This window comes from Plectropomus leopardus, chromosome 9 (genome assembly GCF_008729295.1).
Source record: "Plectropomus leopardus isolate mb chromosome 9, YSFRI_Pleo_2.0, whole genome shotgun sequence".
NCBI classification, from domain to species: domain Eukaryota; kingdom Metazoa; phylum Chordata; class Actinopteri; order Perciformes; family Serranidae; genus Plectropomus; species Plectropomus leopardus.
The window spans coordinates 30,721,513-30,739,901 of record NC_056471.1 but is presented as its reverse complement, the minus strand read 5'-3'; the positions used below and the strand labels follow the sequence as shown (position 1 = coordinate 30,739,901).

Here is an 18,389-nt window from a genome sequence, read left to right as displayed (position 1 = left end):
CAATTAGAGATTTAAATTTTAAAGACTAATGTGGGACAAAAAATGTGCTGTCTGACTGACCATAGTTGGAGAACAACTCAGGGTGTTTCAGAGGAAGCTCAATGGTCTCTCTGATGACATCCAACTGACTGCTGAGTCCGCCAATCATGCTGTATGTGACCTTTGACCTTTTAGCTTCTGTGTCTGGATCCTGCAGCCCTGCTCGGTCTCTGAAACTGACTTTAGTGGAGGATGAGATGCAGTAGAAGCTGTCAGTACTCAGGAAACCATCAGGGGGAGCTGTGGGGATTTGCTCTGTCTGATCTGAGCTCAGCGAGCTCTCCACACAGACAGCGTGCTCTGCCGACCACGCAGGAGGATTCTGGGAGTTGTAGGAAGGGGTGCAAGGAGCAGAGGGTGAGGAGGGAGAAGAGAGGTGGGCTGGTCGGCGCGGGGTGCTGGCTGCAGGCCCCGATGTGTCCCCCGGCGTGCTTGGTGCCCCGTCAGCGCTGTTGTCATCCACAGTGAGCAGGCTGAGCTGCAGAGAGAGGTCAGCTGACGTGGAGTCCAGCACAGAGTTCATCACGGAGGACTCCTCCGGGTCAGGGCTCAGTCCTGGCGGAGGAAGCGGTCTGTGGATGGTGAGGCCGTCCTCCCTTCTTATGGCATCAACGCGAAGGCTGCATGACCGGCCAAAGTAGGTCAGAGGGATGACGTTTCCCGGCAAAATGATGTTCCCAACTGGCACAAGACAGACAAACCAAAAGAGTTATTCCAGTCTGGACTACAGCTGAAAATAAACAGCTATTTAAAACCTGGAAAGAAGTATTGCTTTTTTTCCAAATGGGTTAAACATTCATGTCCTGGAATCTAAGGTGCATGGTTGATGGTACACAACCCATCATGGTATAAACTAGAAATTCCAGTATTGTGAAAACACTGCATACAAAAGTGTAACGAAGTGAGTGACTTACCGAGAGACCTCAGGAAGAAATTCTTGAACTCATCTGTCTCTAGCGTTTCATCTTTTGACCTAAATGAAAGTTAGATGCATGTGAGATCAACTATAATAAACTTTACACTTTTGATAATGTTTTTAATCTATTATATAGTATACAGATATATTACACACATCATATGCAATAAATTAACCAGGAAAGCACCCCACTGACATTAAAATCTCTTTTACAAGAGCAGCATCGCAGAGATCACAACATGTTACAATATGAAAAAGATCATCTAAACAGATAAAATCAAAATATGTCATAATATGTTATATAAAAACAGAAGAATGTAGAATATTGAACATGTGCATGATGTGTAATAATAAATAAAAAATAATAAAATCTAGACAACATAAGTATTGATGACACAGTTTAGCATTCGCACTGCAGTTGAGACATAACAACACTAGATGGCAGCCTTTACCTGAGATACACAACATAAAGGCTTTTTCAGAGGTTTAAATTACTTTTCATACTATAGTACATTTTACATCGACTTTATCACATATGACTCCATCTGCTATTAATGTTGGGATTTAAATTTCTGGCTGCCTATATTCATAGATAAAATAATCTGTGTAGTTTTATGATACTTCTAAGCAAAGTGACAGTGAAAAGTTTGTGATATATGCATATTTAGTCCAGATCATTAACCCTGAGGACCCGCTTTAACACACTCGTATTGCTCTGCGCACAAAATGCACTTTTCAAAATCAAGGTTTAAAAAATATCATTGGTTAATATGATTTTCTACTTTCACTGAGTGCATTTTAACCAACATTGAACTTTATCAGAAATTTCAAAGTCATTATTTTCAGAATTTTAACTCTTTAAATGCCACTTTTTTGTCATGATGCCACTATGCTTATAGATTAAAAAGATAAAAGAAACAAACAAAAAAATTATTTATTTTCAATAAAACACATGTAATGTAGATTTTTTTTTCTTCGATGACCACAGCCTGGGACACGTCAGTGATTTTCAGGAACATTGATTATGACAGTGCATGCAGTGGAAATAGCATGTATTTTCTTCATATGCCAAATATGCTAAAAATTACATCATAAGGTGGAAAATAGTAAAACTTTTCTAAGGCAAAGGCCCAGAATGACACCAAAGAATGATACAATGCGTGTTTTTTGTGTGTGTTTTAATTTCTGTGAATGAGTTTCAATGGCACATTTTTTTGCTGTTATCAAATTATCAAAAAAGAGAAACACACATGAAAAAAAAGAAATCGCCACAAGGTCCTTAATGGTTAATGAAAAGGGGCAGACCAATATTTGTAGCACCTCTTTGTATACTGTAACACACTTTCACAGCACCATTACCTACATCTGCCAAAATAAAGCTGAACCAACGCCTCTGTGAAACAGTTTGAACACAAACGGAAAATTACAACCTTCATGATTTCTTGCAGCGTTGTTGCGATCTACAGTATTTGTCTAAGCTAGGTGTGCCTTATAAATAAGAAACTTTGATAACAAAAAATAGGCATAACAAGAAGCATAGTGTGAATATGACATTTCAATAAATTATTTGCACTCTTAAGAGAGACATAAATGTTACCTGTTGGAGAGAATCACCTCCTCGGCCTGCAGCACGGGGCCTGTCAGTGGGTGCAGCGTCACCTCGTCCCCTGACTTCACTCTGAGGTTATTCTGAGCACATTTCTGAAGACCAACTTTTCCACCAGGAAATGTGGCAACTGGCCAGCCTAAACACACCTTTGAGACAGAATACATGCATGACAACCCAAAACAATATTAGTCACTAAGTATTTTAGTCAGTGGAGCTTTAAAATAACAATACAACTGTTTACAAAATAGCGGAGACACAGAAACTGATGAAGAAGAGAAGACGACACCTCTTGTCCTGCTGGACTTGACAGAAGAACCGGTCTCCCGATGCAAACGCCGGCAGACTTCATTGAATTGAGGCTCATTTGGACTAAAGTGGATCTGCAGCTTTTGGGTGTTTTGTCATCAGCTGTGAGGAAAATAAACAACAATATGAAGTACAAGTCCCACATTCAGACTTCACCTAACCCTTTGAATCTTGAGCTAATTGGCTTGATTTCTTTCAAAAATACAGGAAAAATGCAATGAGCAACTTTAAAAATCTTTATCCTGGACAATTATTGGGGCCGGGGGCCCTTCTGTGCGGAGTTTGCATGTCCTCCCCATGTCTGCGTGGGTTCTCTCCGGGGTCTCCGGCTTCCTCCCACAGTCCAAAGACATGCAGCTCAGGTTGATTGGTGACTCTAAATTGCCCTTAGGTGTGACTGTGAGCGTCTGTCTATATGTGTCGGCCCTGCGATAGTCTGGCGACCTGTCCAGGGTGTACCCCGCCTTCTGCCCCATGACAGCTGGGATTGGCTCCAGCCCCCCCGCGACCCTTACGAGGACAAGCGGTTACAGAAAATGACTGACTGAATTATTGGGGCCGATATTCGGCATTCTGCTGCTTATTTGTATTTCCTTTTTATTTTAATGATTGCAGATAAAATGAATTCAGCATTGGAGGAACTTTTACTTTGTAAAACCTCTGGGGGCTACTTTTCTTTATTCAATTTTTATATAGATTTTCACTTGACTTTATTAAAAAAAAAAACAAATGGGAACTTGCTATATACAATGCTGAAAGTCTCTGTTGTGATTAAACACTTGCTAAAGGGCATGTAAAAAAAGTTTTATGTTGGAGTTTATTATATTCCTAATTCTAAATTTTGACGGGAAGATTTTCATTTTTATTGTATAACTGAACATCGGTTCCAAATATGAGTTATTGGTAAGGCTGGGCGATAAAACAAAAACAACATCAATCACAATATAACTTTTCCTCGACTGAAACGTAGTCAATAGATGCATTACAGCCATGTCCGCTCAGTGCTCATTCACCGCCGCTGTCTCCGAGTGTCCGCTCGCTCTCATTCTCTGTCTGTGTTTCTGCCAGTGTCCACTGCGCTCTCATTCTATGCCAGTGTCTCCCCCGATGTCTCCGCTGGTGTCCGCTCTGCTCTTATTCTACGTCAGTGTCTCGACCCGGCCCTGATACTGTCATTTATCAGCATGTTTGCTGCTTACAGTAACAGCTGAACACCGGTGTAAGCAGCCGCTGTCTCCCCCCTCCCTCCCTCTGCTCCGTGTGTGATGGGGACATGATGAGAGGACATGATGAGAGGACACGCTGGATGCGGTTTGAGTTCAGGTGTAGTGAGTTTCCAGCTCGGTTATGCTAAAGAATAAACTGATATCTGAAGTTTGATTCCTTCCAACAACAAGCAGAACAACATGTAAATATGCAGAGATCACAGCAGAGCCGTTACTTAGGGACTGTTCTGTAGCTGCTGCTTCCTGACGTTTTGGGGAATGTTCCTCTCTATAGTTCCACTAGAACTCAAACACAAAATCATTTTCAGCATTTTTTTTTGTACAATTCAAGTTGACAAGAAGATAAGAGGGGAAAAAAACAAAAATATAAAAATGAAATTGATTTTGCTCTTGAAAATGATTTTCTTATAAATTTTTTTTTTTTTGATGAAAACGCACAAATTAAATAAATCTGTACTCATCACATCTCAGCCTTTCATACCCTCAGGTAATAAAAAACACTAAAGGAAATTATCCGTTATCGGTATCTTATCGGCCACGAGAAGCTGGAAATTATCAGTTTATCGGTATCGGTTGAAATAATCATTATCATGCATCACAAGTTATTATATCTTCATATCTCACTTAGGAGTCAGAGGGAACCTTTAAGCTTGACAAAAATAGTGATTCTATGTATATGGTGATAAATATTGATATTAACTGATATGGAAAAAAAAACGTGATAAGACTTTTTCCAATAATTATTCCATTAATTACTAATAATCGGTATCATTATCTACTTGAGTGCAGACACAAAACTATGACACTTTATTTTGTTTAGTTGCCTACAGAGTGCAGCATCTCAGCATCCAGCAGCATCTCTGAGTGCAACAGCGACAATGAATGATCTTCAGTATCATACTGGTTCATTTGCTGAGCGCCTTTACATAACATAACTGTGTCAAAGCATGTTAAACTTGTGTTTATGTTCCAAAGTCTGACCTTTTTCAATGAAATCGATGACAGTGAATGAGTTCAAACTTTTGCAGCTTCCTCCTTCTTGGCCAGATGTCTGCAGGTTGGAGGAGTCAGCTGAGCCCTCCTTCAGTAACAGCGAACTGTCTCCTTCACCTCCTTTCTTCGACTTGCCTTTGTTTTTCTTTGAAGACATTTTAATAGCGTAAATCTCCTCCACGTGAACCTGCAAACATGTGTAAACACGGAGCCGCGTTATAAACTTCCTGGTTAAAGTTTAGTCCCGCCTAATTTTACCGTAAAACCTCGCATATTACTCAATTAAATTTACGGCAGGCGGTGTCGTTTTTGTGTTGATTGCATTGTTGAGCATGTGTAGTGAGAAATGTGGTAACGAAAATACAGCTGACAATTTCAAAAAGATTGGTTTTAACTGGGAAAATTAACTACAAGAGCCTGGGACTTACACACCGAAAAACACTTGTGCAAAATCCAATAGAAAAATCCTATAACTTTAGGTTTTCTTTGTTCTACGCAAGCAAAAACAAACAATTCAATACATAAAGTAAATGGCAAACATTGTTACGATTCAGTCTTTAATTCGGCATTCATCTTATATACCACACGGCTTGTCTTTACATTTTTTAACACTTACTTCGGATTTGTTAGCTTCTTTGCTCCAGATGTCATCTTTGAGAAAGCGAGCCAATTAGCCACGGCAAACTGTAGCAATTCATAGTCAGCGTTGTTATTTAACTGGTTTCAAATGATTATTTGAAGAATATTGATAGCCGGATTTTACATAAACCCATGTAAATTATGTCACCGGTTGAGTTAGTACAGTAATTTGCCGTTTACGTGGTGTCTCGCTAAATTGTCAGATATGTGAATGGAGTTTGGCTCAGTACCACACCAGCCCATCGTGTTCTGTTGCTAGCTAGCCCATATATGTCCATGGCTAGCCCTCGCGCATTTTCACCGGTGCATTACGGTATTTATGCAACTTTCAGGGCGGACGTTTACGTAACCGTACTGTACGGAACAGCACATGCCGGTTGGACATTGAACAAACCTTGTTTATGTTTATCGTAGTACCATGGCTCCTTGTGCTTTTGCCTTAAAACTCCTGCCGTTGGTGAGAGGACGGATGTGCAGCAGAGCGTCTTGTCCCGCGCGCTCAGCTGTCCGTGCGGTCTCGTGCGCTGCAGCTCGTTCTCAGCTGCACAAGGTGGAGGCGACCGGTGCTCTGACAGGTAAAGTGGACCGATTCGGTGGAGTGACAGTCAACCTGGCTGAGGTCGGTTTACCGGAGGACATCAGCGAAAGCTCGTTTAGCAGATTGCTGCAAGGTGAGTTTTTTAAAAGTGAGCTTTAGAGGAGAAACAATGCACAGGTCATGTTTTTAAGAAATGCACAGATTTCCTGTTTAATGCATTGGCCACAAATTGAGCTATTAAGTGTCTGCATGAAGGACGACCTGTTTAGGTTGTTACATGATGGAGGTCTTGCATATGCAGGCGCTTGAAGCTAGGGGTCAACCAATATTGGTTTTTCAGGTTCGATACTGATTATTAGTAGTTAATGAGATCGATAACAGATATTTGGAACCAAAATGCATTTAAAATAAAAATGATTTTTTTACGTCAAAATTTAGACACAGGAATGCACTAACGTCCAACACAAAACGTTGTTTAAAAGCATCATGCAAATGTTTAATCAAAACTAAAACTTTAAGCGTTGTATACAGCAAGTTCATTTAAAAATGAATAAATGAAAATAGCTCCCTGAGATTTTACAAAGAAAAAGTTCCTGCCATGCAGACACTTTAACTGTTTAAAACATGGGGACAGAAGGCAATGATCAGCGTAGCAACAAATGTTCTACCAATTTCAAGAAATTTTACCAAAAAATTTGTTTTCTAATAATAATTGGGAAAAATATCCAGAAAGCTATATTTATAATTACACTGATTTTATATTTAATACTACTTTACAGTAAATAATAATAATAAAATATACAAAATATATACATATATTTTTCAGCACTTTATCTTGGTAATTTTCTTGTTTGTTGGGTTAGGGTTAGGGTTAGGGTTTTTAAAAAAAACTTTTTTATTTGCTTATTTTTAGGTAATTTCCTGGTAACTTTTTTACTACTTATTTTCTAGTTTTTTGGCTACATTTTGTTTGCTTGTTGCCTTGCTCCTATGGTTTTGATCAAACCAATTAGCTCAGGTTTCAAGAGGTCAATGTATGAGTAAATAAAATAAAAATGTTCTTTTATTCATTAAATATTCTTTTGATATTTTTTAAGTAACTGATTAAGTGTTGAGTAATAAAAATTAGGAAATGAATACTGAATAATAATAAAAAACAAATAACAATAAAAAATAGTGAAAATGCCAGTTTTAAGTTTCCAGTCAGTTTAGGTCTTTAAATTGCTTGTTTTTTGTTTGTTTTTTGCTGTTGTTGTTGTTGTTTAGATTAACAGCCAAAAGCCTAAAGATATTTTTATTAGAATTATTATAAAACTGAACAGTGATATTTGGGTATCTATTCATTACTTAAATGATTCTCAAATCATAAAAAAGTGTTACACATTGCTTTTCTATTTATATGCTTATCAATAAATTGGCCAATTGTTTCAGCGCTACATTATTCCTGTGTTTGGGATTCAAACCATCAACCCACATTTAAAGATCTGCTTCCTCAACTTTCAGGCTGTTTCCACCAAATTGTCTCTGTTGTCATCGTCCCTCTTCTTTACATTTCCCATTTGCCTCCAAAACCAGATTAAGTATCAGAAACAGTCTCATATTTCCTGCCTGTTTCTGCAGTTTATCATAAAAATCATTAATAATCCATTTTTAAAGTTTCTGTGTCCTTTTGAACTTTTAACTTACTTTATGTTCTCCACAGCCTCTTTGGCCCGGTGGAAAGCAGAGGGCAAAGTGGCAGTGTGGCTCCGGGTGCCCATCTCACTGAGCCGATGTGCCGCCGCCGCCTCCACTCACGGCTTCAGCTTCCATCACGCCAAACCTGACCACGCTGTGCTGGCGCTGTGGTTGGGAGAGGGTGAGAGCAGACTGCCGGGGTTTGCAACCCACCAAATTGGAGTGGCAGGTAGAGATTTTTTTAGCCTTAAAGTTCATTCTTAAGTTTGAAAATAGTTGTTTGACACAAAATCTTACCTTACGGTCAACTCACTCGTTTTTCAATGAGCTTTCATTAACATGTTAAAGTGTTCATAAGCAGAGTCTGCTCAGTTGTCATGGATGTGATGGAGATTGGAAAAAAGGTGTTGAAAGGTCTAAAAACAAGATATGAATTTTACCTTTAGTTAAGATTTTGTTGCCATATATGTGTCTGCACATTTATGGGTGCTAGACAAGATTTGAGCAAAGCTCAGCTACTATACTAAATAAATTAAGATAAGAATATAACAAAATCTTCACACTTACAATAAAGTATCTTGCAGCAATAATCTGCACCTGTTAGTACAATACCACTGTTACATAAAATCCTGCATCATTAAATTTACGATCACAAACAATCAAAATAAAACAAGACAAAAAAATATAATAAAGAGCTGAGTATTTTGGGATTTTTGACAGCTGGTGGGACAAATCAAGAAATCTGAAGGTGTCACTCTGCCTCCGACTCTGTGAAACATTTATAGGCATTTTCCACTCATTTTAATTTAATTGAGAAAATAATCATCACAGTGTTTCCTACAGATTTAGAGACAGATTTGCGCATCAGTGAATAATAAATCCATCTGTTGCTACTTTAAAATAATGTCGATAAAATGAAATAACAGCTGAAGTCAGCGATGATGTACATCAGGTAATCACACACACAAGAGACAAAGAGGTTGTTTGTGTGTTGGCCTGTTACGCATTTTTCAACTTTGGACCATTTCACTTGCGCACATGGAAATTCACGCCTCAGGACTGAATGTGGGGAGCAGAGCAGCGAAGGGAGGAGCTGCAGTGTGAGGTGTGCTGGGTTACCGTCCAGCAGAGGGCAGAGCGTCGTTCAGACGCCCTCAGAGGAGATGCACTTGAAGCATGTCAGAACATGTCCACAGCATCCTTCAGTGAGGAAACAGGTCCAGAAATTCCCTTTTTTTGTTGCCAGAATATCTAAGAGAAAACAATGATGAAATTGAGGTTAGGAATGTGAAATACACAGCTGTTTACAGCATCTGATACTTGTTTGCTCGGGTGCTTGCAGCTTATTATTTTGATAAAGACAAGAAACTCACACAATGTACAGTCTATGAAGGCTCTACAGTTCATTTATTTTTTTTTTCTATTTTCTCTGGTCATGAAAACACAACAATCAGATTAAGATTAAAACTCTAATACACATGCCACGACAAAAAAGAAGCAGGGAGAAGAAGATATTCTTATTTTACCTGCCCCTTTCATAAAACATCCATCAAAGAAATAGTTGGTCTGGCAATTACAGTTACTCAACAAACACTGTTTATGGTAGACGCAGAGAGAAAAAACAAATACAAAGAAAAATCTAAAGCCATACACCACATTTCCCCTTTATCAAGAGGGCAGATTTTACCTAATAGCTTCATATAGTCTGATTATTTTGTCTTTATTCATCCTCCTAAACTGGAAAAATGTTTTACAACACTCTGTAATCTTAAATCACTTTATATGGATATGCGTAGGCATGTTTATACATGTATATGTAAAAAAAAAAAAAATGAATAAAGGGTCAGTTTTTAAATTTAACAAACTGATGGCGGAGGGAGGGACATTATTTTCTGCCGGTCACTCAGCAGGGCTCTAGTAAAGCTTTGGAAAGGGTAAAAAATAAATAAAGAAAGAAAGTCTCACCAGCCCCCCCGATAAATGAAGAACAGTCCCTAAGCTGCCCTGCAAAGACCTCGAACAAGAAGTGAAACAAAGGCAATGCATTCTGGCTGATATTTACCAAAAAAGCATTAATATTGTGAATCATCAACAGTGTTTCATAGCTGCATCGCCTAGTGACACACTGAGCATTTTTAATAATTGTATTTTTTGATAACATTCACAGTTTTCAATGCTGTCTCCTCCACATTAAAGAACAGTTTGTGTACAAACTAAATCAGAAGTTGCGTGCCGGACTTAATCCGTAACAAATACGATTTTGCACAGAAACGAAGAAAATAAAGGCCATCACTTTACTAATCTAATTAGTAATCTATAATAAAATCCAGCGTGAGTGTTGAGTCTGTGCTGTGATCTGGAGGGACTCTCAATCAGAGCAGATCATATTTCTACTTCTGACCTCATCGTGACCTCATGCAATACAGCAGATTTTACTGTGAACCTATAATTACTGTAAAAACTGAAAAGCAGCGGGAGGAGCCAACGTGATATATAAATTAAGCGGAGACATCAAATGTTTTTGTGGCTCAGCCCATGACCTCAAGCGATGAACCGTTGTTTTTTACCTCACAGCCCACAGTTCCCCTGTGATGACTGCCCCTGGGCTTTTTGTCTCTTAATTCCTATTCTTTTTTTTTCTCTCCTGCTCCTTGTGAGCATTTTGTTTCCTCGACTGAAGGCTACATAATGATAGCCTCCCCCAGCAGCAGCCAGGCCTCCTCCTGTGCAGCGCCATATGGCACAGGGATCGGGGGATGACATCAGTTTCCACTTGGAAGTCCAAGTCAGGCCTTTAAGAGGACCCATCCCTCTTTACACATCTGTGACATTCATTTAAGGAGGCCCGTCCCGGTCGGTCGGATGGAGCAACCGGAAAAGAGAGTGGCCCGTTTTCCCTCCTCCTCTGAATCTGTCAGCTGTGGCACATAGCTGCCCCTCTTAGTCACTACCTGAAACGCTGCTCGAACAGCAGAGAAAAATGTTGATGGAGAAGCGGGATGTCCACAGCATTTACAAGTACAGCTGAGTCACTCGGATTCTGTGTAGACTCAATGAATTTTATTTTATGTTGGGCCCCTTTTTTCAGTCAACTCAGTGGATGTTTCTGTCACTATTCCGCAACATTTTTTCAAGAACATTTTCCTTATGTACTCCACATTTTTTTTGGGAAAGTAACACATTTTTACCATACCTCAATACACCCCCTGTCCCTACCACTTAACTCTTACAAATTATAATTATATTCCAAATTCTAAATTTTGACAAACATTTTTATCTTTATTTTAAATGTATATGGGTTCCAAAAATTGGTTTTTGCCCTCATCAATTATCAGTCGACCCCTGCTTAGAACAAGTGATAATCTGTTCTGTAATCTTGTTCGGAGATGACGATTGCATGCGCTCGCGGTGACGGTGAAGTGTTCGGGCTACTTCAAACATTATTTTGGGGCAAGAGTGAGCATTGTACATCTACCTTTTCTCTTGTTAATGCATATTTTATCTTGTTGATGTTCAATAAAAATATGTTAAGAAAAAAAAAAGAATTGACACTCAAATCTGCAGTCATTATCAGCCATAAGTAGCATTTCAGCAGCTTCCAGCTCATTGTTGTTTCCTGGCCCATACCTTTACTGCTCTGGTTCACTCTCACCGCTCTCATCAGCACCGTTTCCAGCTCTGACAAACCCACTGCACGCCATCAGCCCTGCACAAACAACACACACAGAAAGTTAGTGACTAGCTGCTGAACATACTGGAGCATTTGGTAGAAAATATCAGAGGCAGCTGTTGTGTCGTCTGAGGCCTGACAGAGGCTCAGCTCCAAGCTTTATCCTCCACATGGTGCAGATTTTTCGAGTGAGACTGCCATCAGGTCTCGTTTTTAAATTGTCTGTGCAGAATGTGAATCAGCTGATAAGTGCTTGCAAACATATTTAAAATGAGTTTGTTTTGTTTTCCAGGTGCAGCTGTTGATGAATCCAATGGAAAGGTTCTTGTGGTCCAAGACAAAAACAAGGTATACGTCATTTTGAACACACTCTACATCATAACAAGGCCTGAACAATATCTTGTTTTTTTCCTAAATTGTCAATGATATATCAACTTGTGGGATACACACACCGCAGAGCATTGTGACATTATACTCAGGGATTTTTAAGTAGAAAACTAGACTTTAAAATGCAATATTATTCTTTTCTATGGGTGTACATTCTGTTTACTTCAGTATATTCAGTAAAATAATGTTATCCATATTTTCCTTTCATTTTTTTTAAGTAAAACAAGAAATTTGTTGTATTTTAGCAGTATACTGAAAGCACTAGAAAGACAGAACTGAATACACTTCAAACATTTAAAATGTAATTTTTTTGCCACTTGGAGTCTCTCAACTGAACCACTAAGGTCTCCTCCTCTCCAAAACTATTGAACCAGGGGATTTAATCCATTAAAAGCACAAAATAAAGCAGTTTCACATTAAAAATCAGCACAGCAGGGGCTGGAGCCGAGCTGGCACTAACATTTACTCTGCTTGTTTTTCTGATAACTTAAGATCCAGACGTCCTATGTGTAAAATCCTACATCTGGTTAAAAGATACAACCAAATACCATCAAGATCTTGAAAGTGAGTCATAACAACTGTGGCTTAAAATTGGACAAAAAGCTAATGTATGAAAGCTTCTGGCAGACAACCACAACCCTGACACATGTGCAAAGGGGATACGACACTGCTGACAGGTGACAGCGACCGAATGACACAGACCGCGTCCTTGATTAAAGTTACAGTTTTCTTTGGGATACTGGAATATTAAGTACATACAACAAAATTTTCAACATCGGTCCAATCATTAGTTATATTATAACTAAATATCTGTTTACATGCTGTAAGCACAGAACGGTAATTATATATACTTGGAGCGGTTTGTAAGTTGGTAGAATGACATATTCTTCTGACATATTATGGCTGGTTAAAAATTATTTTTGGCAGCTGCAGCTGTGTCTTGCTTCCACAGTGAGAAAATCTGAAGCAGCAGATATCTTAGAGCTGCTATAAACGTCTGTGATTAGTTTTGTTTATTTAGCGAGTTGTATGTTGCTTCTGTTGATCCAAACGTGGGTGAAAATCCTCTCGGACCCTCAGCTCCTCTGACACTTAACATAGCTCCACACAACATTAGCTGACCTCAAGCAAACACGGTGTTTACAAGAGCTGAATGCACTCAAACAACTCAGTGAGTGCGCTCCTCTGTCAGCTCGCACAGAGCTCCGCTGTAGTGCTCGAGTTGTTATGAGCTTGACTTACAACAGGCCTCTTTTAAAAGCTTTTCTACACAGATTTGTTTGCAGTCTCAAAACAAGATTGCACCACGATGCTGTAATTTGGAAACCAGTTATGTTTTAGGATAAACCAGCAAACTCGACTCGACATAAATGAGGCAACAAGCAAAGAACTTTTCACACAAACTGCATTTGTAACCTAAAAATGGCCCAAACTGTTCTGGTAAGGGCAGCAGCAGCAGCTCCAGTTCTTAATACAAACATAATGTTTTGTAATGTGACCACACATCTCCACCACACTGCTGCAGCTGCCAGGAATTCAGAGCATCAAACATCAGAAAGTCCTGGCGTTGTGCGAACCCATGTAACATAAGCTAGTATACAGTAGATCTTCTGCACAGTGGAAATACTGTAACTGTAGCTCCCCTCACACATGAGCCCTTCACAAGTTAAGGAGTAAAATGAAAAGCATGTTAACATTTTAACTGACCCATAGCTCAAAAGGTCGGCACATGGTTACAGCGGTTTCAAACGTCAGAGCACCTCACAGCCAAACCAAAAGTTAATATCGTCTCGGTTCCCTGGAGAAAAAGCAAAAGGGATTTCTCCATTTGATTTTTGGATTACGGCACAAAATAAGCTCTGTGGCTGACAAAAGTTTACTTACACAGTTTGTTTAGCTAGATAATTTTCACAAATTTACCCTTAGGGCCTGTTTGGATATTACACACACTTATATTACTCTGCACACAAAAATTGCTTTTCAAAATCAAGATTTAAAAGGTACCACCTACTTTTTGCACACATTCACACATCCATGGAACAGCCATCAGGAGCAATTTGGGGTTCAGTATCTTGCCCAAGGATACGTTGACATGTTGACGAGAGGAGCCAGGGATCAAACTGCAAACCCTCCAATTACAGGATGAACTACTTCATCACCTGAGCCACAGTCGCCCTGAAAGGAAAGGAAAGTTATGAAGGTTAGGTTTTGGGGAAAAAAGAAACATGGCACCAATGCATTACTTTTTGTAAGTGTACTTATGAACAGTGCGTGAGAACAGCCTGAGATTTCTTGAGTTAGAAATTAGGCTTAGGCAGTATCACAGTATCACAGTATTACAGTACACCAGGGTAGTTTAGAAATCCAGAAGTTCTGTTTTTCAATACTGTAGTATGTACATACACTTCTCTTTCTATTTAACTCATTGTATATAGTGCACAGCACGCACCACCAGAGCCCATTCTCTGGTCTCTACCGGTGGAACAGGAAACCGAGCTGAAAAACACCCCAACAACTTGTGGTGGAGGGAGAAGTCACAGGACCGTAAACAGCTGGCAGCCAGAAACGGCATGTTCTTTAGATCTAACTTTGTGAATTAAGGATTTAATTCAACCAAACCGGAGCTAGCAATTAAGCCTCATTTGTCTTCCGTCACTGAGAGAAAGCTGAATTCAAAAGGTGTGCAGTCGTATTTCTCCGTTTAAAAAAGAAAATGGGTGTGGGAATATTACTTTTTGTTAATATTTTGTGTTTCTATTGTGTATTTTTGGGGGCATGGCGGTTGGGGTGTGTACCTCAGCGACTTTTCAGTAAGGTATGAAATATTACATACTACCCAAACCTATTAGAATCTCAAAAATAAGCATTTTAAAACCAAATCTAAATGCAGACATCTGAGGATATTTAATTATCAGTTTTTGGGTTAAGAAATGATTTAAAAGTAACATTTCCCCCCCCAAAATATATAAACACAATATATCATTTCACAAATGTGAATCATTTAAATCTCTGTAGCATAAAATTTGTAGGATAATGTGTAACAAACGTCCTCATTAGCAGTTTTTATGCTCATCTCTCTTCAGTCTCTCAGGAGTTCCAGTAAGAATATTCTGAGAAAGGACACACATTTACTGTAAAAGCTGCATTATATGACAAATATAGTTCAAATTATAATTGACAGGATTTAAGTGGGCCTGTTTGCTGACAACATGCAACATATGTCCCAGCCGGGAACCTTAAGAGCACATAATGCATCATAATGGCTTTTGTCCAGAAGCAGAGGGAAACGGTTAGTGGCCTGGAAGTGAGGAAAGTGTTTTATCTCTTCCTCTGCTCCTCCTCCTCCTCCTCCTCCTCCTCCTCCTCCTCGAGCTGTTTACTGGAAATGGGCTCTATAACAGTCTGGCCTTTGGCAGCAGAGAGTCTCTGGCAGAGCGAGTCAGTTCAGAGCTCGCAAAGGGTTACGAACTTCCTGAAAAGAAAGCAGGACATTATCACTCTCACATCAGTACGAAAAACAATTGACAGATCCCCAGTTGACTGAACGTGATTTCATCCATCGGGGAGCTGAATGATGTAATGACCATTTAATTTAACCATCATCCAATCATTTCCCAACAGATTACGCGGGAACAGTTTGTTTGGTACCTAAGTGCTTTCGGTATTATTATTTTCACATTTCGCACTAACAGCTCCGGTGGGGACGAGGCCTTAAACTCTGCAAAAAACACACTGATTGGAGTTACACAAAATCTCTTTATTCCTTCTTCACCAGCACATTTTACAAACAGCTCCAAAAATATAGCATTCTGTTGACAATACATGAAAATAGATGCTGTAGTGCATTTGTGTTCCGCAAAAAGAGGGGATTGGTAACACAAGGATAAGATGAAATAGCATTTCTGGGGAAAAAAAGGCACTGCATACAAAATTCTTTAAGGAACTACAAAAATATATATACAACACTGACATCATAATTTAACCAGCAGCATAAATATTAAGGATAAGTGGTGAGACAGTTTTGGAAGACACATTTCACCGATTAAAACGTAAAAGTCTTCAGAGTTCAATAAAAATATAAAAGGAAAGGATGCTCAGATCAGAGCATCAAATACCTCTCTGCCTGTATAATTATTATTTCAGATGCATAAAATGATCACTTGAACACATTATCTATTTAACTACTGCCACACTGTACGATGGCATCTCTGAATTAACCCTTTGAAATTTGGATAAACATCACTTTTCTTTTGCTGGATTCAGGAACCTTCATTAGTATTTAAACCTTCAAAATCTGATCAAATTGGTTTGATTTATTTTTAAAAAAAAATGTGACAAAAGGCTATGAGCAACTTGGCAAGAACTGTTCTAAAATTGTGAGAAATTAGTAGCAAATAGGGGAAAATGTCCAAAAGACTATATTCTTAATCATCATAATTACATAATTGCATCATTTCCCTTTTTTTTTAAATTTTCAGGTAATTTTCTTGTTATTTTTGCAAATTTTTGGGTAATTTCTTCTGAAGTTCCTAATCACCCTTTAACTGCGTAACAGACATCAAGCCAGTTTGCTCAGGTCTCAAAGGGTTAAAGAACTTGCAAGAAACAAGTGACTTAAAACGAATGGAAGATTTTATGATTCAAAACAAAACAAACATTTTTGGAAGTATACGTGTTAGTATGATACATTTACAGCAGTGCCATCTATCACGACTGATGTTAATTCTGAACTTTGTATTTCAGACAAAGAATGCTTGGAAATTCCCCGGCGGTTTGTCCGACCCAGGAGAAAATATCGGTGAGTGTTACGCTCAACAGAGCCTAATACAGTACATCTAGCTAAATCCTTCGATTTTAGTATTATGCTTAAAAGGGATAATTTACCCCAAACTCAAAAATACTCATTTTTTCTCTTACGTGTAGTGCTGTTTATCAGGCTAGATTGTTTTGAGGTGAGTTGGGTAGAAATACAATAGTTCCTAAATAAAACTGCTCACAACAAAGTCTGTGGAATATCTTGAGTAACCAGGTCATGATTTCTGGAAAGAGACATTGCTGCTGATATCTTTTTAATTATTATTATTTTTGGGCACTTTGAGCAGCGCAAGCCGAGTGCCATCTAGTTCCATTATTTTGCAGAGAAAGCAGACATCTCTACGACCGATATCTCCAACACTAGACTGATGAACAGCACTCTAGGTCAGAGGAAAAACAATATATATATTCGATTTTGGGGTGAACTTTCTCTCAATATACGATACATATATTCATACATACATTCATTTGAACTGTACAAAAAACAGGCACATGATATATACGCAAAGAATTATATGTCTCTCCGAATTCACCTTTCTTTTTAAAAGCAGCTTTAATATTATATACATGAACCAACCCAAAAAGCAGCGTTTGTCTTTACAAAAAAATATATGTATTTTTCCTTTTCCCCACGTCTAAACATCGAGGCGACTCTGACACGGGAACGTAAATATATTCCTTTTTGTCAGGATCTTTTAAATGCCTCCACTTACATTTATTTTTACTCTACTTAATTTTTCTCAGGTGTCACTGCCGTTCGAGAGGTCTTCGAGGAAACTGGCGTTCACTCTGAGTTCAGATCTCTGCTCAGCATTCGGCAGCAGCACAACCACCCGGGCGCCTTCGGCATGTCGGACATGTACATCATCTGCCGACTCAGCCCTCTCACCTACGACATCAACTTCTGCACTCAGGAGTGTCTGCGCTGCGAGTGGCTGGACCTCGCCGAGCTGGCAAAGACCAGCCACACTACGCCCATCACCTCTCGTGTAGCCCGGCTCCTCCTTCACGGCCTGGAGCAAGGCTTCGACAAGATCGACCTCACTATGGAGGAGCTGCCTGCGGTCTACTCTGGGCTGTTTTACCAGCTGTACCACAGGCAGCTTCCTCCGACACTGAAGTCCTAGCAGGCCATCATCGACCTGATGGGGTTAGCATGTCATAGGTTGCCGTGGTGACATACCGTCATCAGTATTTCTTATATTTAAAGTGTATTTATGACTGGATTTGTGTTTGCAGTGTGTTTTTTAACACCAACTGTGACTGTTGAAGAAATATGGTGCAATAGGTCTAAACAGGGTTCCCACACTCTCATTGACAAAATTTCAAAACTTTTCAATCACTTTTCAAGGACACATAATGAAAACAATTTCTTGCACTACTTGCCCAGCAAATATATCAGATTCATACTAAAAAATGTGATGGTAAACAAAACTTTATAACACGCTGACACGTATTAAAACTACAGTACGCTGACAGCTTCAGAAAATGAATTTGCCGTTATTTTACATAAAATAAAAACTTATCCCCTGAAAATTACTTTAACAATTTCATTACATGCAACAAAATTTTGC

The 18,389-nt window shown here is 39.0% G+C and overlaps 2 protein-coding genes across 3 annotated transcripts in view; one reads left to right on the top strand and one right to left on the bottom strand.

The window, feature by feature from the left end:
* The window catches only part of spata5 (spermatogenesis associated 5), a 140,904-nt gene extending 134,704 nt beyond the window's left edge, over window positions 1-6,200 (bottom strand). For both annotated transcript variants that reach the window (XM_042492953.1, XM_042492954.1), the window contains exons 1-6: window positions 6,123-6,200; window positions 5,078-5,276; window positions 2,851-2,972; window positions 2,553-2,710; window positions 954-1,012; window positions 61-720 (exon numbers count right to left, since the gene is read on the bottom strand). In XM_042492953.1, coding sequence (XP_042348887.1) covers window positions 61-720; window positions 954-1,012; window positions 2,553-2,710; window positions 2,851-2,972; window positions 5,078-5,246 — 1,168 coding nt within the window. In that variant the 5' untranslated portion in view covers window positions 5,247-5,276; window positions 6,123-6,200. The remainder of the gene's footprint in view (window positions 1-60; window positions 721-953; window positions 1,013-2,552; window positions 2,711-2,850; window positions 2,973-5,077; window positions 5,277-6,122) is intronic.
* Window positions 6,129-18,361, top strand: nudt6 (nudix (nucleoside diphosphate linked moiety X)-type motif 6). The gene is made up of 5 exons (XM_042492962.1): window positions 6,129-6,399; window positions 7,969-8,172; window positions 11,906-11,961; window positions 16,744-16,798; window positions 17,560-18,361. The coding sequence occupies exons 1-5, from the start codon at window positions 6,147-6,149 to the stop codon at window positions 17,940-17,942; spliced, it is 951 nt and encodes a 316-aa protein (XP_042348896.1). The 5' UTR covers window positions 6,129-6,146; the 3' UTR covers window positions 17,943-18,361.
* The last annotated feature ends 28 nt before the right edge of the window (window positions 18,362-18,389 follow it).